The 27,813-nt window shown below is 39.7% G+C and overlaps 1 protein-coding gene across 6 annotated transcripts in view; it reads left to right on the top strand.

Moving 5' to 3' along the window:
- Positions 1-533: 533 nt before the first annotated feature.
- Positions 534-27,813, top strand: part of UGT8 (UDP glycosyltransferase 8) — a 110,023-nt gene continuing 82,743 nt past the window's right edge. The window contains exon 1 of one of the 6 annotated variants that reach the window (XM_056802988.1): positions 534-780. Coding sequence is in view for 1 of the 6 variants with exons in the window: in XM_056802985.1 (XP_056658963.1) it covers positions 796-880 (85 nt within the window). In the remaining 5 variants the exon portion in view is untranslated. Of the gene's footprint in view, positions 881-1,005; positions 1,159-1,901; positions 1,939-17,337; positions 17,691-27,813 lie in introns of those variants that run through there. The other 5 variants (XM_056802985.1, XM_056802989.1, XM_056802991.1 and 2 more) reach the window with 5 other exon arrangements.

The following is a 27,813-nucleotide window of genomic DNA, read 5'->3' as shown; positions in this document are numbered from 1 at the left end:
TTGGGGGCAAAGATTCTAAAACTTTTATTTAAGAAAAGGCCTCACACCACCTATCTTTTCATTTCCCACCTGGCTGAATTCTTATGGACTGCTGCTAATATCTTGTAATGTCTTTATATTTGTTCTGAGACTTAGCTTGTATTTATTTGGTAGTTGGATCTTAGCAAGTTTTGGGGAAAAAAAATGCCTTACAAATATTAACTCATTATCCCTACAACCTGCCCGAGAGGCAGGTGTTGTTATTTGCAATCTCATTGTACCTATGAGGAAATTGAGGCAGACTTTGCCAAGGTCATCACATAGGTAGGGAATTCAAAAGTTGGATGGAAACTGCAATAGTCTCTCCCCAAACTCATTTTAAAATACCTTCTACAGGTCTGTGGCCATATACTCTGCCATCCAATTGTCTCCTTTGTTTAAAACACTCAGGGGCAACAATCATAATGCAGCAATTTTTTTTTTTTTACTACTGGCTGCAAAGAGATTTATTGGATCCACTTGCTCGGAAGAACCTCCCAAATTCCTTCTGAGTTCTCTTTGCTACCCTCAGGAAAAGGCTGCATAGAATAACTACCCTCCCCGCCCCTTCCAATCATTCAACTCTGAAGAACACCATTAATGCCTTAACAGTGAAGCGCCCTGTTCTTCAGGGCTTGCTGGGGGCGTGGGGGGTGGAGCGCCTGCTGGGGTCGGAGAAGTGCCACGCGTCCGTCTCTGGTCAGGCCAGGAGTGCTGCTGTCGCTGCCGCCGCAAACCACTTGGCAAACACACACAAAAAAGGTCTGAAGCTTGAAAATGCAACTTTCTGAGAAAGCCGCTGGGGAGCCTCCATTAATTGAGGGTGGTAACCAAGCAGATGAAGCCAAAACTGCGGGGAGAGGTACCCTCAGCCGGGGGCCGGGGACTATTTCCTTAGCAGGCTTCGACTTTTCCCAGTGCTCCCAAGCGGGGTCAGGGTCAGAGTACGGGTCAAGTTCTGAGGTTTACTCGCCCCTCCCCGCCCCCAGGGGGCTCCGTTTCTTCCTTCTCATCCCTTCAGGCAACTTTGCAAAGGGGTCTGGGGGAAGCCAGGAGAGGAATGGGCAGATAGATGGACCCAGAGAGTAAGGGTCGCCACTCAAGGTGAGGATCATTTGAAGGAAAGGAGAGAGTGGGTAGGTGAGTTAAAAAAGGAGGGCGTGGGGACTAAGGCGAGAGGTGACCGGGAGGGCACTGGACACGCCTTGAGGTGTAAGGGGTGGGGGGGCGGGGCTAAGCGACTGTCCCAAGATTCGCCGCAGGGAACGCGCCCGGGGATTGAGTCGGAGAGCAGCCGCGAAGGGGCGCAAGGGGCCAGCCCACTTGTACCCGCGGACCTCCTCCTCCCCCTGCTCCTCCTCCCGGCAGCCCACCGTACGTCGGTCCGTCCGCCCGTCCATCTGTCCGTCGGTGCTGCGTTCGGCGGAGGCTTCGGGACGCCGACTGGAGCCGAGCTGCTGTCCATGCGCCTGGCGGGCGGGAAGGCTGCGGCCACCGCGTGAAGCGCCAGCCCCGGCCCGTGGGATGCGGAGCTGAGCGCGCCCGCAGCGCCCCGCCGCCGAGCCCCCAGCTGCGCCAGAGCGAAGCCGGAGCCGCAGGCCAGTTCGGGGTGGGGGTGGGGGGGGGCAGGGGCCGGCCAAAGCCTCGGCTGCACCTCCGGGCCACAGGGCACGGGGTCCGGGTGGCGCCCGCGCACCCACGCCAGGGGAGGCATCTGGCAGTGGCGGAGCAAAAGGCAGAGCCAGTCACCTGCGGGCCAACGACCCTCTGCAACAATTAAAGACCCATCCAGTCCTCTCCCAAGCCACTGGAGGCAGGCAGCGACACCTGAAATTCGAGCAGGAAAACGGGTCCCTTCTGTCTCGGGCTAAGATTACAAAGTCAGGGGTGACTCCAAAGGAGCAGCAGCTGTGAGACGAGGTGAGAGAGGGGGAGCGAGGAAACTCCCCCGCCAAATCTGGGGTGGGGCGCTTGACCTCTTCCGTCCGAAGATGGGGATGTAGGTATAAGGCTCAGGGGAGTTTGGGGGAGAAGTGGGATAAACTAGCTCACCTAGCGGCTGCTGTCCATCGCCCTCCCTCCTTTATGGATCCGGGAGTCACTTAAAGGGATGCTTGGAGGCGGTCAAGTACCCGAGTGCAAACCGCGGTAGGGGAGAGATTCAGAAGCTTTTTGAACTTGCTCCCCCCTTCAGGCCGGCTGGAACGGAACTCCGGGCCCAGGCTCGGAGGGGACCCCACCCCCAACCCGGGAATAGAAAGTATTGATGGGACATCTGAAGTTCCAGTGTCCCCCTACTGGAGAACCTAGAAGTAGAGGGATGGATGGGCAGGGGCTTTGGGCAGGCTAAAGGAGAGAAAAACCTCCCAAGAAAATAAAATTAGCTCCAAACTTTCCCAACCGAAAGCAAAATCCTGGGAGTTATCATCGTTATTAATAATGTTCTTTATATAATGATAAGAACTCATAGAGATGGTAGCCTTGGCTATTAAAAATCCACGCGCGTGGTCTCCCCAGGGGTCTCTACAATGAGGGGTGAGAGGAAAGGACCCGGGTCTCTAGGGGTGATGTGGAGCTGGTAAAGGTTCCTGTGGACAGGAAAGGTTGCAAAGTATGGATGGGGGGAGGGAACGGGAGAGTTGGCATCCAGGGAAATAGGGAGATGCGGTCAGATGTACCCTATGGTTCGGGGGCAGATCAGTGAGGAGGGCGGGGAAGAGGAGAGCTGAGAGAGGGTCTGGGGCTAGGCGGGGCGGGCGGGGATGGGCTGGACCACACCTGTATTAAGAGGAAGTGCCCGGGGAGTGGATGAGGCGGGTTCCCTTGGAGGCCAGAGGCAGAAGGCTTACCGCGCTCTATCTTTGGGATGCTGTCACCGCTCTTTTTCTGAGCCTTCGTGAAGAGGAGGCGCTATTTCCACCTGCGGAGATCCTCATCATTTTAGGGGAGCACCTGTGCTTATTGGTTAAATACACAGTTAGTAAGCTCGAGTTGGCTGCGTTTCTTCTTCGAGCCCCAGCGGCCCGGCTCTTTCCCTAGCGGGGAAGTTAGGAGGGAGGTGGTTTTTTAGATTCATCTAGGCACATTCCTTTTGAAGGAAAAGCTCAGCAGGTGTGGCTGTTTGGTGACCCGTCACGGGTGGCCTCGACTCCTCAGCCGTGCCTTGGTGTAGGTCAGTGCTGTCTTTACAACTCGAGGGAACCGAAGGGAGCTACTCCCCAGGAGAAGACTTGTGGGTGAGTTGGGCTTACAGGTGGAGGGAAGAGGGCGAGAACACTGTGGAACGGATGTTTGTGGTATGAGCCTGAGCCCTTGTGGCTTTTCAATTCCCTTCAGATGTAAATGCTCCACTGGGGCAGTGTGGACATCTATAGTTTATTGTTAATGTACTTAGATGTCAGTTTAAGTCTTCCATCTCAGGGCTGTAGAAGCGTTGACTTTTACTTAGCCATTTTGGTGTTTTTCATGTGACAGTCTGTTGAGATAATTCCAGTGGGAAGAGCTTTATTTGTTATCCGTAAGAGTGAGGAGAGTTATTGCTGTCATCTGGTAGACAAATAGTAAGAGCTTGTAGTGCTTTACTATTTCTAGAACATTTTTGTTATAGCAGCAAATTGAACTCTCACAACAACCCTGCTAGGTAGGTGTTGTTTGTGCTTTTCAGGTGAGGAAAACTGAGTCTGAACTGAAGTGATTTGCCCAGGATCACTCAGTAAAGTGAGGCAACATTCAAATTTAGGTCTTCCTAACTTGGAAGTCTGGTTCTCTATTGGGGACATCACACTTGGGAAGGACTACTATGAAAGTATGGCCCCACTAGAGGACACCCAGGAAATGCTTGATAATTGCTTCTAAACTTGTTTGTAAGACAAGAAATAGCCTTTTTTTTTTTTTAAACCCTTACCTTCCATCTTAGACTAAATACTGTGGATTGGGTCCAAGGCAGAAGAGTGGTAAGGGCTAGGCAATGGGGCTTAAGTGACTTGCTCAGGGTCACTAGGAAATGTCTGAGGTTGTATTTAAACCCGGGACCTCCCATCTCTGGGCCTGGCTCTCAATCCACTGAGCCACCCAGCTAGCTGCCCCCAAGATATAGCCTTCTTGTAGAAGGTAATTTTAGTAGTTCATCTTTTCTAAAATGGTTTTAAACAAATTCTTGAATTTTCTATTCGTGCTATTTTCAACTCAATATGACTGAATTTGTCATTTTTTTTTAATACACTGATAGTCTTGTGAAATCTATGGATCTCCTATCAGAAGAGTCTCTCTCTCTCTCTCTCTCTCTATCTCTCTGTCTCTCTGTCTCTCTGTCTCTCTGTCTCTCTGTCTCTCTGTCTCTATCTCTCTGTCTCTCTGTCTCTCTGTCTCTCTGTCTCTCTGTCTCTCTGTCTCTCTGTCTCTCTGTCTCTCTGTCTCTCTGTCTCTCTGTCTCTCTGTCTCTGTCTCTCTGTCTCTCTGTCTCTCTGTCTCTCTGTCTCTCTGTCTCTCTGTCTCTGTCTCTGTCTCTGTCTCTGTCTCTCTCTCTCTCTCTCTCTCTATCTCTCTCTCACACACACACACACACACACACACACACAAGCGCAGGTGTACCCTTCTTTCTGTCTCATCTAGTGATCTGAGTATTGGAGTCAGAAGATCTGGGTTCAAGTTCCAGACATCTTCTGTATAACTATGGGGTAAGCCACTTATAAAGTCTGAGCCTCAGTTTGTCTTTCCATAAAGTGTCACATTTGTACTTTCTAAGACTGAATTCTCTCCTACAGGAGCAGAAATCATTTCCTCCCTGGGAGTTCTATACACCAATGAAATTAAAGACCCAATCTGCAAAACAAACACTTGTCTTATTCTTTTCCCATAGTGATTGTGAGAAAATTGTTTTGTAAACCTTAGGGTCTAGACTAGACCACAACTGCAATATCAATATTGGGAATCTGTTTTTTGTCCTTTTTCAAATTTTTTTTTCAATGTAAGTGAATTGGAAATTCTCTACACTTATTTCCAAAAGGAGAGGCAAACTTGTTACTGTGTTTTATTTCTTCTCTAAAATCAAGACTATTGTACATTTGTTATAGATCTTATATAATCTTTATATAATAAAAAATTAAATGGTCCACTTTAAAAAAATGATTTCTGTGGTGTAGGGAGCTCTCAGGTGAAGTTCCTTCTCTTAGCTCCATTTGCTATGCTCTGTGATTTCCGTAGGGATTTGTGTTACTAGACTGGAGAAATGCTTCAGAGTACCTTTTTTGACCCCAGACCTCAGTTTCCACATCTGTAAAGCAAAGGGATAGATTGAAGAAATCTCTGACTCTTTCTAGCTTTAAATGTATGAAGATTAAGTTTTATCTTCAATATTAGAATCGATATTCTGGATTGGTAAAGGTTAGGCATTGGGGGTTAAGTGACTTGCCCAGGGTCACACAGCTAGGAAGTAGCAAGGCCAGATTTGAGATATTTTGCAATCTTGAGAAAAGAAATGAATCCTATCAAATGTAATCAGTTATGAGAAAAGTTAGAAGAAACAAACAAAAAAATCCTTAAATACACAAACCTTATTCCTAGTTTAGTTGACTACGTTTTTGCTGTTACAAAGTACTTTCCTAGCTTGATTCTTCAGCACATTTTCTTTTACCTTTTACTGTCATAAAAAGCAATTTCTATTGGATGTGAAACCTAAATGTGAGAAGAATTTCCAGATAATAGAAATAGCCTCATAAAGAAAAGCCCACAGATTTTTCTTTGGAAAATTGAAACATTTCCTCTAAAATATAGTATACCCAATCTGAAACTTGAATTTACATAACACAATTTAAACTTTTTTTTATGACTTTCAGTTATTATTCTAAACAATACTTTATTGAATTGAGGAGTATATCATCGAAATAACCCTGGCCTTGTGTGTGTTTTTTTTTTTAACTGTTTGCTCCAAATTAAATAGCTCTAGTTTTCTGTACTAGAAATTGGACATACTAGAAATAGTCTGCCTTGATAGTTTTTCTGTTTTCTTCTATAGCCAGTGTGAGTATACCAGATGACATTATCTGTTTCCCTTTGTTTTTTTTTTCCACATAGGCTTCTCATTTCCCTCTCCAGCTCATTTTACAGATGAGGAAACAGGGTTAAGTGGCTTGCCTAGGGTCACTCAGCTACCATGTGTCTGAGGCCAGATTTGAACTCTGGAGGATGAGTCTTCCTGACTCCAGCCCTGGTGTTCTATCCACCGTACTGCCTAGCTGCCCTGTAACCCCTAGTACCATGGGCTTAAAATAGTAGCCCTAGTTGAGAAGAAACTTAACTTCTCTCAATTATCACAATGCCAATTAGTAATACAGAAAAAAATATACAGCTAGCAGTTTACAATGCATTTGGTTTTTAACCTCTTTTTATTTTTGTTTTCTCCATAATACGCATTTATTTATTTATTTAATTCTCCCATCTCACCAAATTAGATATCTGTAAAGCAGTTAGCACAGCACCTGGGGCATAGTAGGCATTTAATAAATACTTGTTTTCTTGACCTAGGAGAGATGTAAAATAATCATCTTTACCATTCTTCAGAATATAGCTTTTTGGGGAAATCTTTCTTGATTTTGACAGTCCTAATGATCAGTAAGCAATTTAGAAAAGCAGAGGAGGGTTGAGGAGAGCAGCTGGTAGCTCAGTGGATTGAGAGCCAGGCCTAGAGATGAGAGGTCTTGGTTTCAAATGTGGCCTCAGACACTTCCCAGCTATGTGACCCTGGGCAAGTCACTTAACCCCCATTGCCTAGCCCTTACCACTCTTCTGCCTTAGAACCGATACACAGTATTGATTCTAAGATGCAAGGTCAGGGTTTAAAAAAAATTTTTTTTTTAAGAAAGAAAAAGAAAAGCAGTGGGGTTCAGTGGATAGACCATTCTAGAGTTGAAGGACTTGGGTTCAGATTCCACCTCTGCCACTTGCCTCTCTCTGTGACCTTGGTCATGCCTTGCTAGGTTGTTTCCTCATTTGTTAAATGATGGATGAGATAGTTGGATTAGATGCTCTCCAGGGTTCCTTCCTGAGGCAACTTTTAGTGGTGTAGTGCTGGGCCTGGAGTCAGAAAGACCTGAATTCCAATTAAGCCTCTGATCCTTATTAACTGTGGGAACTGGGAAAATCTCTTAACCCTGTTTGCCTCACTTTGTTCATCTTGTAAAATAAATTGGAGAAGGAAATGACAAATGGCTCTCTCATATATTTGCCAGGAAAACCCCAGAGGGGGTCACAAAGAGACAGACGCGACTGAAACAGCTGAACAACATTCAGTTCAAAATCTAAAGGGAAAGGAATGATCATTTTAAGGCAAACTGATAAAAGGACTCTGATCTTTGCAAAACATTTAGAAAGTTGAATATGGAATGTCTTCATTATGTATGTCTTTACTCTAAAGTGTAATGAAAGCCTACTTGGTATGTCTCTGAAAGTGAGAGGAATATGTGGTTGTGGAATGTCAGATCCTTAGCTAGAACCCTGGGCAGTAAAGCAGAAGGTTTGCTCTATACAGCGGAGCCATTGCCCAGCCAGTGTGGAGAAGCTGGTCTTTGGGAGAATGAAAGATTTGGGGAAGGGGGTTTGAGGGCCACCAGCTTCAATGTTTCTTCATAGCTGTATCTATTGATTGACACGGTCATGTGTTAAATATTGAACCACACTGTCCTGGTAGGGCATTTGGATGAGATATTTGATCATATTCAGCCCATACATGCCATTCCCTTGGTACAGCCGATGTTATCTATATTCAGGGAAGGCTGGTATTTATTTTTCTTAGACTTTTAAAAAATATTCTATTTTCCCAATTATATATAGTAATAATTTTCAACATATTTTCCCAAACTGTAAGATCCAAATGGATCCCTCCCTGCTTTCACTCCTGCCTCCCAGAGGCAGATGGTAAGCAAGTTGATCTGGGTTATGGATGTATTATCATGCAAAATATACTGCAGTATTGGGAAGGCCAGTATGTTTTAGGACACTAGTGTCATTGAAAACTGGGATATGAAAGTATATTTTTCTCTTGGCAGTTACAGAATCTTAGTTTTTAACATAAACATGGCTTCAGGTAAAAAATTTGGGTGAAATGAATTCACAAAGTTGACTGTTGAAAAAATTGGTTAAAATTAAATGAGTTATTATTGAACTAATGAAGCAATGTGACATGAAGATTTACTCTTAGATTTATGTAAATATGGTTTCTTGTTCTCCTGTACCCTAGAATGTTCTATAAGACTAGAGATTTCAGAGCAATCAAAAGGAATCTTTTCCTTGAGAGTTTCCTATATCAGTAATATCATGATCATAGATTTAGAGTTTGGAACTAACTTAAAAGTCACCTGACCAAGACCTCTCATTTTGCAGTAGGAAACTTGAGGCTCTGGTCTAAAACTTTTTTAAAATTAAATTGTTATTTGAAGTCATCCTCCTGCCCCATCCAGTAAATTTGGGAGGGTTTGATATGGTTTTAGGACAAATAACTAAAATTAAAATTATATTGTTGACACTTAAAGCTATCTTGTCACCTCATTTGCAGGTAAAGACAAGCAGGTCTTTTCCATGTCCTTTGAGAAATATTATTATTTAGTCAAAAACATTGGATTTTTAAGTCACTGGACCTAACTTCAAATGGTGTCAAGTAAGATTACATACATACACACATACATATGTGTATGTACACATACATAGAACCTTAGACACATCCTTTAAACTCTGGGGCCTTCAGTTTCCTCACCTGTTAAAAGAAGTGGTTGAGATGGTCTTAGTTCAGTGACCTCTTCAAGTTTCTTTTAACTCTAGATTCTTTGAACCCATAAAATATTACAACAAAATTTATTACATGAAAGAACTCAATGGGTATTTATAATGCCAGTTGTTTATTGTCGTTCCATAATTTTTAGTCTTGTCTGATCCTTCATGACCCTGTTTGAGGTTTTCTAGGCAAAGATACTGGTTTACTATTTCTTTCTTACAGATGAAGAAATTGAGGAAAACGAATGACTTGCTCAGGGTAACAGCTAGTAGGTTTCTGAGACTGGATTTGAACTTTGGTTACCACCTTGCTGCACCTTCTGCTTCATAATGCTAAAGGTGCCTAAAAAAAAGCCTCTTAGTAGCTTGGCGACCTCCGCTGAAAACTGATAAGGGTACTCAGTAAATCATCATCATGAAATCATTTATTGAACTATCTAGAAAAAAAAGTGCTGATTAACGGGGAATTCTGATTGAATAGAATACCTGAGAAAAATATTTAATATACTTCTGTGGTTGTTTTTATAATTCTCACCTTCTCATTTAGAATCAATACCATGTATTGGTTCCAAGACAGAAGAGTGGTCAGGGCTAGGCAATGGGGGATGCCTGGGGTTTCATAGCCAGAAAGTGTCTGAGGTCAGTTTTGAACCCAGGACCTCCCATCTCTAGGATTGACTGTCCTCTGAGCCACTTGACTGCTCTCCTCCCTTATACTTCTTATACTTATAGATTATCCATAGTTTTCTTTTGATTGACTTTTGTTTTCTTCAATAGGTTAATTTTTTATTATTTATTTAATTTTGTGTGTCAGAGAGAGACAGAAAGATAGGCAGAGAGAGAGATCGCTAAGGAACATGAAACCCATTGAATATCTATTTTAATATCTACATGGCTTAAAATGTTCATGACTCAAATGTCCACACACACACTTTGAAGTTTATAGTCAACTGATTTTGTTCTAAATCATGGTTCTTTGCCTCTGAACTTCATTCAGAAAGCTACTTCTGCTAATCACTGTTCTATTCTGGCCTCCAAGAAGTCTGTTCTTGAGAGAAGCAGGTGGATGCCAGGGAATCTGGTCCAGTATCTATACACCACTCAGCGATGTTTGAAACCTCTCTGGGGGGACTCAAACAGGGAGCACTTCTTTGTGATAGTTGGGAAGAGGCAGGTAGTTGCTAGCTCTTTATTCCCAATTTCCAGCCAATCACATTGTCACCTCTGCTTCAGCCCTATCACCAATCCTATTGATTTCACCTTTCATTACCTGTCCTCACCTTTGGTGTATTATTTGTTCTGAATTTCCCCAAATTATAAGAAAAGAACTGTCCCCCATCACTTAGGACTTCACTTTGCTAAGGTCACTATTATTGGTAAATTTATGTTTTACTATTAAATTTACTATTTTTTACTATTTATTATTTACCTTATTTTTAATTGTAACAGAACAAAGAACAAAATTTAGACAAACAATAGGTGATTTCTAAAAGTTATCATTGCTTTCTAACTGGTTAGAAATTGTTTGCTTAATCAATTGATTAAACATAATGCTCCTTCCTCTTCCATGTTGAGGTGTGTGTAAGCACTTATTTTTTATTTATTTTAATTTTATAGTATTTTATTTGATCATTTCCATGCATTTTTCATTAAAGACAAAGATCATTTTCTTTTCCTCCCTCCCACCCCCTGTGGCTGACGTGTGATTCCACTGGTATCACATGTGTTCTTGATTCGAACCCATTGCCATGTTGTTAGTATTTGCATTAGAGTGTTCCTTTAGAGTCTCTCCTCTGTCATGTCCCCTCAGCCATTGTAGTCAGGCAGTTGCTTTTCCTCGGTGTTTCTACTCCCTCAGTTTGTCCTCTGCTTATGGATAGTGTTTTTTCTCCTTGATCCCTGCAGATTGTGCAGGGACATTACACTGCCACTAATGGAGAAGTCCATTACGTTCGATTATACCACAGTGTGTTTGTTTCTGTGTACAATGTTCTCCTGGTTCTGCTCCTCTCGCTCTGCATCACTTCCTGGAGGTCCTTCCAGTCTCCATGGAACTCCTCAACTTTATTATTCCTTTTTGCACAGTAATTTTCCATCACCAACATATACCACAATTTGTTCAGCCATTCCCCAATTGATGGGCATCCTCGCGTTTTCCAATTTTTGGCCACCACAAAGAGCGCAGCTATGAATATTTTTGTACAAGTCTTTTTGTCCATTATCTCTTTGGGGTACAGACCCAGCAGTGCTATGGCTGGATCAAAGGGTAGACATTCTTTTATCGCCCTTTGGGCATAGTTCCAAATTGCCCTCCAGAATGGCTGGATCAGTTCACAACAACACCAGCAATGAATTAATGTCCCTACTTTGCCACATCCCCTCCAGCATTCATTACTTTCCATAACTGTCATGTTAGCCAATCTGCTAGGTGTGAGGTGATACCTCAGAGTTGTTTTGATTTGCATCTCTCTGATTATAAAAGATTTAGAACACGTCTTCATGTGCTTATTAATAGTTTTGATTTCTTTATTGAAAACTGCTTATCCATGTCCCTTGCCCATTTATCAATTGGGGAATGGCTTGATTTTTTGTACAATTGATTTAGCTCTTTATAAATTTGAGTAATTAAACCTTTGTCAGAGGTTTTTATGAAGATTTTTTCCTAATTTGTTGTTTTCCTTCTGATTTTAGTTACATTGGTTTTGTTTGTACAAAAGCCTTTTAATTTGATGTAGTCGAAATTATTTATTTTACATTATGTAATTCTTTCTATGTCTTGCTTGGTTTTAAAGTCTTTCCCCTCCCAAAGGTCTGACATGTATACTATTCTGTGTTTACCCAATTTACTTATGGTTTCCTTCTTTATGTTTAAGTCTTTCACCCATTTTGAATTTATCTTGGTGTAGGGTGTCAGGTGTTGATCAATTCCTAATCTCTCCCACACTGTCTTCCAATTTTCCCAGCAGTTCTTATCGAATAGTGGATTTTTGTCCCAAGACCTGGGATCTTTGGGTTTATCGTATACTATCTGGCTGAGGTCACTTGCCCCCAGTCTATTCCACTGATCCTCCTTTCTGTCTCTTAGCCAGTACCAAATTGTTTTGATGACTGCTGCTTTGTAATATAGTTTGAGGTCTGGGACTGCTAGGCCCCCTCATTTGTGTTTTTTTTTCATTATTTCCCTGGATATCCTTGATCTTTTGTTATTCCAAATGAACTTTGTTATGGTTTTTTCCAAATCAGTAAAGAAATTTTTTGGGAGTTCCATGGGTATGGCACTAAATAGATAGATGAGTTTGGGTAGGATGGTCATTTTTATTATATTGGCTCGTCCTACCCATGAGCAGTTAATGTTTTTCCAATTGCTCAAGTCTAGTTTTAGTTGTGTGGCGAGTGTTTTGTAGTTGTGTTCATATAGTTCCTGTGTTTGTCTAAGGTGATTTTGAATGGGATTTCTCTTTCTAGTTTTTGCTGCTGAGCTGTGTTGGAGATATATAGAAAAGCTGATGATTTATGTTGGTTTATTTTGTATCCTGCAACTTTGCTAAAGTTGTTGATTATTTCAATTAGCTTTTTGGTTGAATCTCTAGGATTTTTTATGTAGACCATCATGTCATCTGCAAAGAGTGATAACTTGGTCTCCTCCTTGCCTATTTTGATGCCTTCAATTTCTTTTTCTTCTCTAATTGCTACTGCTAGTGTTTCTAGTACAATGTCAAATAATAGAGGTGATAATGGGCATCCTTGTTTCACTCCTGATCTTATTGGGAATGCATCTAGTTTATCCCCATTGCAAATGATATTAGCTGATGGTTTTAGATTTATACTGCTTATTATTTTTAGGAATGACCCTTCTATTCCTATGCTTTCTAGTGTTTTTAATAGGAATGGGTGTTGTATTTTATCAAAGGCTTTTTCTGCATCTATTGAGATAATCATGTGGTTCTTGTTGGTTTGCTTGTTGATGTGGTCAATTATGTGGACGATTTTCCTAATGTTGAACCAGCCCTGCATCCCTGGTATAAATCCTACTTGATCATGGTGAATGACCCTTCTGATCACTTGCTGAAGTCTTTTTGCTAGTATCCTATTTAAGATTTTTGCATCTATATTCATTAGGGAGATTGGTCTATAGTTTTCTTTCTCTGTTTTTGACCTGCCTGGTTTTGGAATCAGTACCATGTTTGTGTCATAAAAGGAGTTTGGTAGAACTCCCTCTTTGCTTATTATGTCAAATAGTTTGTATAGTATTGGGATTAACTGTTCTCTGAATGATTGATAGAATTCACTGGTGAATCCATCAGGCCCTGGGGATTTTTTCTTAGGAAGTTCTTTGATGGCTTGATGGATTTCAATTTCTGATATGGGATTATTTAAGAATTCTATTTCCTCTTCTGTTAGTCTAGGCAGTTTGTATTTTTGTATATATTCATCCATATCACTTAAATTGGTATATTTATTGCCATATAATTGAGCAAAGTAATTTTTAATGATTGCCTTAATTTCCTCTTCCTCAGAGGTGATGTCCCCCTTATCATCTTTGATGCTGTTAATTTGCTTTTCTTCCTTCCTTTTTTTAATTAGATTGACCAGTACTTTGTCTATTTTGTTTGTTTTTTCAAAGTACCAGCTTCTTGTCTTATTTATTAAATCAATAGTTCTATCACTTTCAATTTTATTAATTTCTCCCTTAATTTTTAGAATTTCTAGTTTGGTTTTCTGCTGGGGGTTTTTAATTTGGTCACTTTCGAGTTTTTTCATTTGCATTTCCAATTGATTGATCTCTGCTCTCCCTAGTTTGTTAATATATGCACTCAGGGATATGAATTTACCTCTAATTACCGCTTTGGCTGCATCCCAAAAGGTTTGAAAGGATGTCTCGCCATTGTCATTTTCCTCGATGAAATTATTAATTGTTTCTATGATTTCTTCTCTAACTAAACGATTTTGGAGTATCATATTGTTTAGTTTCCAATTAGTTTTTGATTTGGTTTTCCATGTACCATTACTGATCATTATTTTTATTGCCTTGTGGTCTGAAAAGGCTGCATTTATTATTTCTGCTTTTCTGCATTTGTGTGCCATGTTTCTGTGACCTAATGTATGGTTAATCTTTGTGAATGTGCCATGTGGTGCTGAGAAGAAGGTGTATTCCTTTTTATCCCTATTTATTTTTCTCCATATGTCTAATAATTCTAATTTTTCTAAGATTTCATCCACTTTTTTTACCTCTTATTTATTTTTTGATTTGATTTATCAAAATTTGATAATGGTTGGTTCAAGTCTCCCACTAATATGGTTTTACTGTCTATTTGTTCCTTAAATTCTCCTAGTTTCTCCATTAGAAATTTGGGTGCTATATTATTTGGTGCATATATGTTGATTAGTGATATTTCCTCATTATCTAAAGTCCCTTTTAACAAAATATAATTACCTTCCCTATCCCTTTTGATCAGGTCTATTTTTGCTTTGGCTTTATCAGATATCATGATTGCCACTCCTGCCTTCTTTCTGTCAGTTGAGGCCCAGAAGGTCTTACTCCATCCTTTAATTCTGACCTTGTGGGTGTCTACCCACCTCATGTGTGTTTCTTGGAGACAACATATGGTAGGGTTTTGGATTCTAATCCATTCTTCTATTCGTCTACGTTTTATGGGTGAGTTCATCCCTTTCACGTTCAATGTTATGACTGTCACTTGTGGACTCCCTGGCATTTTGATATCCTTCCCTAATTCTAACCTTTCTTCTTCAGCTCTACCTTTTAGTCCAGTGATTTACTTTAAATCAGTCCCCCTTGTATTTCCCTTTCTACCCCCCTCCCTTCTTATTCCCTCCCTTATTTTCCCCTGTAGTCTTTTTAAAAATCCCCCCCCCCCATCCTCTCCCTCCCTTGTACTGCTTCCCTCCCCACCAGTCTGTTTTTTACCCTTCTACTCCCCTATAGGGCGCAAATCTATTCTCTTTCCCAATGGATTGGATTGTTCTTCCCTCTTTGGGTCAGTTTCAAAGTAGGTAAGAGTTGAATATTTCCTATCTCCAACCTCTTTACCCTTCCAGTGTATCGATGTTCTCCCCCCTCCCACCATGAGCTTCTTTGTGACATATAAATTTACCCCCATTTGTTTCTTTTCCCATTTCTTTTAGTCATAACCTCTTTTCTTTTTTAGCTTTAGTCATGTATATATATATATATATACATACACATGTATATGTATTTATGCATGCATATCTCTATATACCTATTTATGTCTTTTCCTTTCATCCTATACAGTTTGTCACTGTTCCCTCTGAGTGTAGTTCTTCTAGCTGCTTAGGTGATAGCAACAGTTTTTAAGAGTTGCCAATGACCTCTTTTCTTATAGGGATACATATCATTTTAACTTATTGAGTCTCTTAAAAAAAACCTTTGTTGTTGTTGTTGTTTTTCCCCTCTTTTTTAATTACCTTTTGATGATTCTCTTGAGTTCTGTGGTTGGACTTCGAATTTTCTGTTCAGGTCTGGTCTTTTATTTATGAATGCTTGGAACTCTTCTGTTGTGTTAAATGACCATACTTTCCCCTGTAAGAATATAGTCAGTTTTGATGGGTATTTTATTCTTGGCTGTAGGCCTAATTCCCTTGCTTTCTGGAATATCATATTCCATGCCTTTCGGTCCTTCAGTGTGGATGCAGACAGATCCTGTGTTATCCTCACCATGTTTCCATGGTATCTGAATGGTTTCTTCTTGGCAGCTTGTAATACCTGTTCTTTTATCTGATTGTTTTTGAATTTGGCTATAACATTTCTTGGTGTTGTCAGTTGGGGATTAAAAACAGGGGGTGATCTGTGGATTCTTTCAATCTCCACTTTCCCCTCTTGTTTTCCTGGACAGTTTTCCTGGATAATTTCCTCTAGTATTATGTCCAGGCTTTTTCTTTTGTCATGGTCTTCTGGTAGTCCAATTATTCTTAAATTGTCTCTTCTTGAACGATTTTCTAAATTGTCTGTTTTGTGAATGAGATGCTTCACATTTTCCTCAATTTTTTCATTCTTTTTGTTTTGTTTTATAGTGTCCTGCTGCCTTGTGAGGTCACTTGATTCTAGTTGTTTTACTCTGGTTCTTAAAGATTGGATTTCATCTTTGGCTTTTTGGTCGTCTTTTTCCTTCTGGTCTGAGTTTCTTTTAAGATTGTCTTTCATCTCCTTTGCCTTGTCTTTCATCTCCTTTGCCTCATCTTTCATCTCCTTTGCCTCATTTTCCAGCTGGATGATTTTGGCTTTGAGGACATTCATTTTCTTGTTTTAGTTCAAGTGCCTCTGTTTCCAGATGACTTATCTTAATTTTTAAGTTCTTTCCCCAATTGTCTTCAGCCTCTCTTAGTTGTGTTTTGAGTTCTTCCACAGCCTGTATCCAATTTGCTGGGATTTCTGGTTTATCGTTTGCTGATCTCTACCCCTCTGTTCCATTTGGTGAGTAGTAGCTGTCTATTGTAGTTTCTTTCTTCTGTTTCTGTTGTTTGTTCAAATTCACCCCTTCTTTCCTCCCCGTATTTGTCTGTGCTCTTGTTCCTCTCATTTTTTTGTTTTTTTAGGGACTTCTATCAGTCTCCCCTCTTGGAGCTTTAACAGAGGATCTCTTGGTGTAATCTCTGAGGGAGGGTTGTTGGGGGTTTGAGCTTTCCTGTCCTCTGGAGGCTTTTGATTGGCTTAAAGTACAGCAGTCAGTGAGGATGGATGGGGAGCCTGGGCTTCCCTGTGTTCTGGAGACTTTTGATGGGATTGAGTTCAGCTTAGTTGGGCTGGATTTATTCTGAGTTTTAAACTTCCTGGACGGCTGCAGCAGATATGGAGGATCTCTAAAGCTCTGGCCAGGCTGCCAGGTCTATGCTCCTTCTAGGCTGCCATCTTGACTTCGCTTCTAGGTTTCTGTTTTTTCAGAAGACCCAGCTCTCTAAGGGGGGAGGGGTTGTGGCTTGCCTGGACTCTGAGGGCTCCTGATAGGATTAGGTTCAGGTGGTGTGGGTCAAAAGATCCCAGCACCAATAAAAGGAAGGAAAAAAAAGCAGCCACCTCCTCTTCCACAGTCTGTGTTGAGTGCCCAGAAACTGGCCCGGGGTTACTTTCAAGGTAAGCTCTTTGGAGCAACCCCTTTGCCAGCCCTGAGTTTTCTGTCATTTCAGTAGCTCTGAGGGCTCCTGATGGGATTAGGTTCAGCTGGTTCTTTCAGAAGACCCTGCTCTCTAAGGGGGGAGGGGTAGTGGCTTGCCTGGACTCTGATGGCTCCTGATGGGATTAGGTTCAGGTGGTGTGGGCTGAATGATCCCGGAGCCAAATAAGAAGAAAGAGAAAAACAGCAACCTCCTCTTTCACAGTCTGTGTTGAATGCCTGGAAACTGGCCCAGGTTACTTTCAAGGAAAGCTCTTTGGAGCAACCCCTTTGCCAGCCCTGAGTTTTCTGTCATTTCAGTAGCTCTGAGGGCTCCTGATGGGATTAGGTTCAGCTGGTTCTTTCAGAAGACCCTGCTCTCTAAGGGGCGAGGGGTTGTGGCTTGCCTGGACTCTGATGGCTCCTGATGGGATTAGGTTCAGGTGGTGTGGGCTGAATGATCCCGGAGCCAAAAAAAGGAAGAAAAAGAAAAGCAGCAACCTCCTCTTCCACAGTCTGTGTTGAGTGCCCAGAAACTGGCCCGGGTTACTTTCAAGGTAGGCTCTTTGGAGCCACCCCTTTGCCAGCCCTGAGCTCTCTGTCCTTTCAGTAGCTCTGAGGGCTCCCAATGGGATTGGGCTCAGCTGGTGCCCCAATGCTGGGACCTCCCCCAAGACCCAGATGGAAGAACCCAGCCAGGGGGCCACAGGCTTCCCCCTTCTCTCTATGCTTCCCTGCTGTCTGTGTTGGTCGCTCCGGAGACTGGCTGGGGTTGCTTTCAAGGTGAGTCCTCAGAGCCCTGAGGTTCCCGCTGCTGCCATGGGCTCAGCACTCTGGGTTGGTGGGGATGGGTTCTGGGATCTTCTTTCTGTCTACCCCTTAGATCCGAGTGATCTAGGGTTCTGGATTTTGGGGTGTGGTACCTTTTGATCCAGGTCCAGGAGGAGGTTTCCCCAGGTCTATCCTGTTGTTCAGCTTGAATTTCGGTGGCCTAGGAGCACTCTGTTTGCGATTGGTAAGGAAGGGTTTCTGAGGTCTGAACTTTCGCTGCTTCTACGCCGCCATCTTGACCGGAAGTCTCTTGCTTTTATTTTTTTTATATTTTATTTTTATTCTATTCTCCCAGAAAGACCTCAGAGTCAGAAGACCTGAGCACTAATCTTGGCTTTATCTGTATAAAAGATTTGATCTCTGATAGTCTTCTATAGGCCTCAGGTTTATCTTCTGTGAAAGGGATTGGTGAACAGGGGCTGTCCTGAGAGCCCTTGGGCTCTGATGGACCATGATGCTGAGACTTTGGAGGAAGAATTAAATGGGTAGAGGATTAGGATTGTTCATATGTGAAGCCTCCTTTTCCAAAGGAGGTCATGGAAATAATTCCCTAGTATATGGCAGTGATATACATATTTTATACACACACACACACACACACACACATATATATATATATATATATATATAATATGTATATCACTGTACTTGGGCATTAGCCAATTTAAGAAATAACAATATGTAATCTCCCTTCTAGCTCAGCTTCAGATGTCTGAGTGGGCCAGAAGTAGGTCACGATGATTACATTCAGTTTAAAGTTGCCATGGATTTACTCACCGTGCACCTTTTACATACAGCAGTCTGTTCTTGGGCAATTCTTTACCCTCCCATGCTTAGTAATCTTTTGTAACAGGTAACATGTCAAATTGCTATTGACTTAGATAAGAGTGATGCACATGATTTAGGATTCAGGATATCCGCGTCAAAAAAGAAGAAAAGTCTTTAGGATTTATGATGTCTGGATGAAATCATAAACTAGGTTGCATACCTGGGCCAGTACCTTTTTGAGACTTAGGCATGGTGATATTTGGATCAGAGCCAATCACTGTATAGTAGGGAAATTCCACAGTCACAGTGTGGTTTTCCAGTGTCTAATGGTCTTCTTTAAAATGGTTAGTATATTGTTTTTTATATTTTTATGTGATTATGTGATTGATTTCCACTACAATGACTTAGAAAAGGATTTTGTTGTTGTAATTGCTCAAAGGTTGTGTCAATTTGATTTTTTTTTAATATCAGCAATATAGATGCATAATACACATACTCATTTCAGTTATGAGCTTTTTAGTTTGATTTGATGTGTAATGGTCTGATTATTGTTAGCACATAGAGGTATATGTGTATTTTATCATGTTAAATTGAAGTTATATTAATTGAACTAACTTTAATTTAATTTAATTTATATTAAATAAACATGTCATATTAAAAGACATTTGCAACCTGACATAGTGAGAGATGACCTTCAAATAATGTTAGACCCTGGATAAGTAATTGAATCTTGAAGTGCCCTAAGTACTTCCCAGAAGCTAAAGTGCAGAACAGAGTGTGCTGCATAGGTGGAGGGGGGTTTGTTTTCTGGGGAATTGTGTAAGCCAGTGAAATGAGAGGTCCAAACCCCTACTCTGACCTTGCCCTCCACCAAATAAAGAAATTGTTCACTGAACTCACGAAACTAAAGTCACCACTCACCTCAATTAAAAAAAAAATCTTGATTTAAATTTCGAGTTCTGAATTCTCTTCCTCTCTTCTCCTTCCTCTTCTCCTTTCCTGAGACACAAGCAATGTGATAGAGATTTTACCACGTGCAATCATGTAAAATATTGTTCCATAATTAACTTCAATTTAACATGAATTCTTGAATACATGTATAATACTAATGTTAAACCTCATTTAAAAAAAAGTCATTTTATCTTCATTGCTCTGAACTTATAGACAAAATAATGAACATTTCCATTTATCTAGAAGAAATTTTAAAAAAGATATTTGTATATGTGAAACTGTGAACCCATTTTATTTTGCTTCCTTTAAAAAATGTTTCCCCTTGAAAACCCTTATTTTCCATCTTAGAATCAATACTGGGTATTGCTATTGACTCTATGGCAGAAGAGCAGTAAGTGTTAGGCAATGGAGGCTAAATGACTTTCCCTGTCATTTACATGAATTACATGTTATTTAAAAAAACCATCCTGGTTATCTTTGCTTCCATTTGAACTTTCTGATGTTCTTTCTGTATTAAAAAATTAAATTTCTTTTACTTCCCTCCATCTCCCCCTTTTTTGGCTTCTCTATTGTTAACCTTTTACTGACAATCTTCACATCCAATTAAAAACCAAGCAAAATATGTTTGTAGTATATAGTATATATAGTTATACATACACATATATACAACATTTTAACTAATAAACATAATGACGCAAATGAAGCCATATGTTTTCACATTTAAAAATGTGTAACTCCTTCTGTACCTTGTACTTTTCTTTCAGATGGTAACATGCTTCATCATAGGTCTGTCATCTGGAGTCATGGTTGGTCATTGTGTGAATCAGAGCTAAGTCTTTCTAGGTTGCTTCCTTTAGGGTGATGTTTTATAAACTGTTTTGCTAGTTCTGCCCACTTCAGTCAGTCAATTAATAAACATTTATTAAATATGTTTGCTTCACTTTGCATCAGTTCATACTACCTAGAATTCTTTGAATTCATCTCTTTTGTCATTTCTTAATATTGAGTAAGATTATATTATATTGATAGGTTCCAATTTAGTCAGCCATTCCCCAACTGATGGACAGCTTTGATTCTAGTTACAGTGGTACTTTGACACATGAGTTTAATTCGTTTCATGGCCAAGCTCATAACTCAATTTGCTCATGTGTCAAATCAAATTTTCCTAATTAATGGAAATGAAATTAATCCATTCCAACCCCCCAAAACCACACATGCTTTTAAATATGAAAATGTATTTTATAAATAACAAATAAATGTATTTATAGATAATAACAAATAATGTAAAGAAATAAACTTGTTTATGAAATGTTATTTTCCTTCAAGGTCAGGTAGAAAAGAAGGTTTTCATTTTGTGCACTATCATTTAATATAACTTACTCTCTACACATGTAACTACATTTAAATGCAAAATTGACCTTACACACTACTTATGATATTTAACTTTATTGCTAAACTTATTTGCTGTTTTTTTTACTTAATTACTATGATTTTCTTCATTGAATTTTGGCTGTTTTGCTACACTTTCTTCCATTTCACTTACAGGCCATTTAAACAAAAACCTTTCTATAGAAGTTTGATCCTGCCTGTGGATTTCTCCTGCTTTTTTCTCTGGAGGTTTCTGGTTTCTTGTCCTCCTTCAGGAGAGACTTATTTGTCTCTTCTGAACCTGACTTTTTTTGTGATGCTCTTTTTATTACATCAGTTAATAGAGTTTCTGACAGAATTTTTGTGTAATTTAAGGATAAAAGCATTAATTCACTGTAGTTTCTCATTAGATCCCTTGATCATTATTGGATCTGGTGTAATTTTCAAGTTTTTGATGATAAAATTATGTGGGGGCTCAGTGATCTACCCCTGTCAAGGCAGCCATCTTGGCCAGAAATGAAGTCACTTTTTGATTGGATAAATCCAATTAGCCTTTTTTTTTTTAATTTTTAAGACTTGAATTCTTTTCCTTTCTTCTCCTCCTCCCTTGCCCATTGAAAGAGTAAGAAAAAGAATAATCATTACCAATTTGTAGACGTACAAAACAAAAAATTTCCACATTAGCCAATTCTAGAGGAGAAAAACAAAGAACAGTAATAAAGTATGCTTCAATCTGCACTCTGGGTCTACTATCTGCAGATGGATAGCATGCTTTCATATATGAGTCTTTGGTTCATGTGCATGGTTCATATATGAGTGGTTAGTCATTGTGTTGATCACTAAGTTCCTAAATTTTTCAAAACTGATTAGCTTTACAATATTATTGTTATATGAGTTTTTCTCTTAGTTCTGCTTACTTTACTTTGCATCAGTTCATACAATTCTTCCCAAGTTTTTCTGAAATCATCCTTTTCATCTGTTACAAGTTAAAATTAATCATGGGGACTTTATATTAAATTTATAATTATTTGTTTGTAAAAGAGAGAAAGAAAGATATTACCAGGGCTTTCTAATTACCATAGTTTCCTGGTCATGCTGCTTCTTCAGAGCCTGAATGCCTAGTTGGCCCTGTCACCTGATCTGGTCAGATAAATTAAGTCCAGAAAGAGAGGACTTGTGTTCAGGAAAGGATCTGAACAAAAAAAGACTGCAAGTTCCCTCCCGATTGCCTGGGCTCTTATCCCACACTGTTAACTTTCTGAGTAGGCAGACTGGGTCATGTATTCTGCCACCAGTCAAGGGCTTCTGCCAGCCCATTGAGGAAGTTGGGGCTTCAATATACTAAGAGGTCTCCCACTCACATGACTTGGTGTTCTTTCTTAATGTGCACATATGCCAAATAATGGGTTATATTTTTATATTAATTCCACACAATCACCCCTTTGATTCTTTGGGAGGCCAACATGTTGTCTCCCTAGTTTTGATTCCAGGAGACTAACATGTGAGATTCTCCAATAAATCATTCCATATATGGTATCTATACAATTTAGGATTTACCTACCAGGTGCATAATGGCACAAAAGATATTCTACGTTTCATGGAGAGAGTAACTACAGTTTAAGTAATTAAAAAAAGGGGGGAAAAAAAGAAAAAAGTGATTGAGGGTACATTGACAAGGAGCAATTAGGAGGCATTTCTCTTTGGCACAATAGTTTTAGAATCGAGATAAAATAACAGTGCATGGGAAGAAACAAAAGTGGATGAAGGGCTTATATCAAAAGATTCACATGGAGTTTCATAATGTAGTGTATGATTTCTGGAAACATCCTCTTGCTGTCATCTTTGTAGTCCATTTGAAATTATGATGGTCCTTAACAGTATTTTCTCCAGGAGATTTGCTTTCCTGGTTCAGGTTATTGGTCATATCTTTTACTAAAATTGCTTTTAAAAGATCTTAGACTTTGAACTTTTAGGATAATTAAACACATCATTTCCTATAGCGAAGTAGTATCCCATCACATTCATACACCATTACAGCTTAATCATTCATTCCCTAACTGATGGACATCCTCTCAGCTTGATTCTTTTCCTCAACAAAAAAAGAACCACTATAAATATATATATATATTTTTGTATATAAAAGGATCCGTTTCTTCTTTATTTGACTTCTTTGAGACATAAACCTAGAAGTGGTATTTCTGGGTCAAATTTAATACCTTTTGGGGCATAGTTCCAAATTGCCTTCTAGAACTGTTTTGAGTAATTGATGGTTCTGTCACCAGTGTATTAAACCACTTGTTTTCCCACAGCTCGTCCTTTTCCCTTTTTTTGCCAACCTGATGAGTGTGAGGTAGTACCTTAGTATTGTTTTAATTTTCATTCATCTATTTATTGTTTTTTTTTAAATCCAGTTGCTAAATATACTGAGGGAGCCTAGTCCTTTTGTAAAATGAATAATTGTCCTCAAACATACCTGTCTTGTAAGTACATATTTTCATTTGCCCATTAAAAAGAAAATAAGGAAAAACCAGGCACACCCTTGCAATTTAACCTTTCAGAATTAGTTCATTAAAAGTTAAAATAAAATCTTTACCCCAGGCTATGTGTAAAAAAAAAAATGAAGCCATCAAGCATGAATGGAATTGTTCATGAGCTTCTATGAGAGTAGGAGCAAATGCTTGTTCTGTGAATGGGCCACTCTCACTTTCTCTGTCCCACCAATAGAATGTGTTAGATTGAGGGATCTTCCCTCCTGACACCTTGAATAAGTTCTGGAGCTTTTAGTGCTTACTATAAGCACTTAGTATATTTACATAGTTCTTCCTTTTGTTTTCTTGAAAGGTCATTTTGTTGTTCCCTACTAAGTAGAAGGTGCATACAAACCACTCCTTCTCTGTCTCTTTTTGTGGCTCATCTTTCAGCTCTTCAAAGCTTGGTCCTTAGCAGTCTCTTCTGTTTCCACATTCACTTCCATTCCTATTAATTCTGTGGTGCTTCTTGGAAGATAATTCTGAAAACTACAACGAAGTCAACCCTAAAGTTTCACACATGCCCCTCTTCCATCTTTCCAGTTGGCTATCATCACTCTTTCCCCCTTCCTTCCTGAATTTGTCCTCTGTTTTTTTGCATTTCTTATCAGCACTATCACTATTCTTATGGTCTTAATTCCTAATATCTAGTCTGTTACTAAATCTTGTAATTTTTTTTCTCACAAATTCATTACCCCCTTTCCATTCTCACTGCCAACACTCTATTGTAGGTCTTTAAAGATGTCATCTCTGTATTATATAATAATTTCCAAATAATATCCTTGTTGTCTTTTTCTGCCCCCTCCATCATACTTAGTACTAGCAGAATATCTTAAAACATCATTTTCTTTATTCCACTCTTTAAAGGGCTTGAGAATATATAATAGCTTTTGATTTCCTCCTAAATCAATTTTAAGTTTTGTAAACTGGCTTTTAAATTCCTTTATAATCTGGCTATATTTTACCTCTTCCATTCCTCACAACTAATATTCCCCACTCATCCCTTAAAAATGAAATATTCCCTCTGGTATTCCACTCTAGTGGTTTCCTAATAGCTATATGTTATTCACATATCTAATCTCACTTTTTTGATCATTCATTATGCTATTCCCACCACATGAAATACTATTCCTTCTCTCATCCCCCTTACTAAAACCTACCAATCCAAAAGAATTAAGCTCAAATTCCTCCATCAAAGCTTTCTTTTTACTTTTCTAGTGCATTTTAGACTCTGTTGACTTAGAATTTAATTTCAAGACTGTTGTGCACTTAATTGCTTTTAAATTTTGTTATTTTCCCTAATTAGATTGCATGCTAATTGAGGGCTGGCCCTTGTCTGTTTTTTTTTTGTATCCCAATATTACTGAATATATATATTTAAACTTGTCCTTAAGCACTGTCCTTCAACAAAGGTTGTTGAATTCTTAATTCCTTTTCAATTGTAAATATTTTCCCCAACTAGATTGCAAAGTTCTTCAAGGCAGTTCCTTGGCTTGGATGTTTTTATCTCCAATACCATTGAGTATTTTTTCAAAAGTTGTCCTAAGAAATGCCCTTCAACAAAAATTTATTAAGTGCTTATCATGATATGGTGCTCAGTGTATAAGGTTATGTCATACAGATTTTACTCTCAGAAAGCTTGCAATCTGATGGCATACACACATATGACTAGAATAAGTGTGTTAAGAGTAATAAAGGTGAAGTGTAGGTTTTTCCAGACACACCTTCAGGTCTCTAAAAATTATTTCTTCTCTTTTTTTACAGGAAAATTTAGTTCTTAGAAAAATAACTTTAGTTATGTTGAAGTTTCTTTAGTTTGAATAACATATGTCAAGGGAGGATTTGTGGGGAAGACAGTAGCCAGGACTAAGCAGGGGTTACCTAGGGATTGAGCCTAGGAAGGAAGGGAAATAGGTCATTAGATTCATAGTGGGAAGAAGAGTAATTCATTTCAGGATGAATGAATGAAAAGATGATCCTTTTGAATGCATGAAGAAGAGAAAGCACAGGCTATAGGAGAGACAAATTATTTATCTTGTAGGAAGTGTCTGAGATAAAGTCTCATCTGAGAACAACTATGGGCTTGGAGAGAAATAAAGATTTGTGATATTTCCACTTCATATTCAATCTCCTCCCTACTTTACATAGGAGGAAGAAGAGATATAGATTATAAGTGATTTCCTCAAGGTCACATGGTAAGCAGAGCTGAAATTCAAAGCCAGGGCCTTTAGCATTGTTTTGCATCTGTAACTTTTTTTTCCTGTACTTTTTTTTTATTAACAAGCATTTATTTCCCCCTCTCTCTATTCCTTCATGGTCAGCCTCTCTGCCTCCATTGAGAAAGGGTGGGGAAAAAAAAAAGAAAGGGAAACAAAACCCTCATAACAAATAGATGTAGTCAAGTGAAACACATTTTCATGTTATGTATGACCTCAAAATTAATTTCTCACCCTGTATCTTAAACCTATAGCCTCTGTCAGAAGGGACAGCCTGTTCCATGCTAGGACCTCTGGGATCTATTACAATATACCATCAAATAACTCACATTTCTGTAGTACTTAATGACTTATATAGGTAAGTGTTTGTAATATCATTATGAGAACAGTATCTCTGTTTGAGTAAGTTGAGGTCTAGAGGGGTATGGTCGCTAGAGAGATCCCTGAGCCTGGAATCGGGAAAATTAATTCAAATCACATTTGTCAGCTGTGTGGCCCTGTGCAAGTCACTTAACCTTAATTTGGCTTAGTTTCCCCAATTGTAAATGGGAATAATAACAGTCCCTACTTCCCAGGGTTATTGGGAAGATCTAAATGAGATAATTGCAAAGCACTTAGCTTAGCACTGTCTGGTGCATAGTAGGTACATAATAAATGCGTCTTCTTTTCCCTCTCCCTTATGTGTCTACCCAAGCCAGAAATTCCCTCCAGGACTCGCAAACAGATTTCCTACTCTCAGATTTAACCCGTCTTCACAACACCGCACTGCCTTCCTCTCAGTCATGGCTCACTCATTCTTATGCAAGGATGTGTTGAAAATTTACATGGAGCTAAAACACGACAGTAATGAAACTTAGGGAATGTTTATATTATTCCTGGTTTTTAGGTAAAAAAAAACTGAGACTCAGAGATAGAATCACATGTTTGTGAGTTTCTGACCTGGTGCTCAAATTCAAGTTTTCTGACTCTTAACTCAGCTGTTCAATCAATCAATCAGTTTAAACTTTTGCTTGCCAGTTCATCACCTCAAGGTGCCCTGCCTTTTGTTCCCTCGTGGTATCTGCTTTTTGCAGTTTAAGAAATTATTATTCTCACATTTTGGTTGGTAGTGAACACATTCTGCTTTTGCTCATGGGGCTGCCTCTAGCAATCTTTTCCCAGCTCTCGATTTTACTGCTTCTCCTAGCTAGTATAGCTTTGAAAAGCAGATAACCAAATCAATTGGAAGAAGTATGTACAAATAAGACAAAATTGTCCCTGAGTAAGGACCTGGGGAAAACAGACCTCGAGGAACAATCATGGATGCATTTTGTTCCATTTGTTTTTGTGACTCATAAGCCTTTTTTGCTTTCTTTTTGGATCGTGGCTGCATTCTCTATGATTTTGGTTGGAACAAATAGCATTCATTCATTAGGAAAGGCATGATGCAAACTGGCAATAGGCAAATTTAGGCATGAGGCAAAGGAAAGCTTTGTAGTTATTGGAGTTGTCCTAAAAGGCTGGGGGGTGGTGGTGGTGGTCTGCCTAAAGATATTGCATTACCTCTCATTGGAGGTCTCCCAACAAGTCTTGGATGACCCCTCATTCAGTATGAGGTAGGTGGGACTATTATTGAGCTGCGTTGGACTAAGCCCTGAAGACTTGAGTTAGACCAAATGCTAGTCTCCCAAGTCCTTTCCAGTTCTGTGACTTGGTTCTGTTTTGTGCAAGATATTGTTCTAGGTGCTAGTTTACAAAGACAAAAATGAAATAGTTCCTGCCCTTAAGGAGCTTCCATTTTGATATTTTCTCTTGAGTTTGCTGAATTCTAGAGAGGTAAGGAATGTGTATGTGGTGGTGAGAAAGACATTAAAAAAATTTTTTTAAAGTCTCTTGCCTTCCATCTTAGACTTAATACTGCGTATTGGTTCTGAGGCAGAAGAGTGGTAAGAGCTAGGCAGTGGGGGTGAAGTGACTTGCCCAGGGTCATACAGCTCAGCTAGGAAGTGTCTGAGGCCAGATTTGAACCTAGGACCTTCTGTGTTTAGGCCTGGCTCTCAATCCACTGAGTCACCCAGATGCCCTCTGGGAAGGATATTTTCTAGAGATGTTAAGGAGTGAATATTGAAGAGTGATTGGAAAACTGGCCTTGGAGTCAGGAAAAGCATGGTTTCATTTCTGCCTGGCACACATACCCACCATCTTTCCCTCAGACAGTCGTTTAATATATCTCAGTGTTCAAGGAAACGTAGTAAGATTTTAAAT

This window comes from Monodelphis domestica, chromosome 6 (assembly GCF_027887165.1).
Source record: "Monodelphis domestica isolate mMonDom1 chromosome 6, mMonDom1.pri, whole genome shotgun sequence".
Lineage (NCBI taxonomy): Eukaryota > Metazoa > Chordata > Mammalia > Didelphimorphia > Didelphidae > Monodelphis > Monodelphis domestica.
This window is presented reverse-complemented; position numbering and strand designations above follow the sequence as displayed.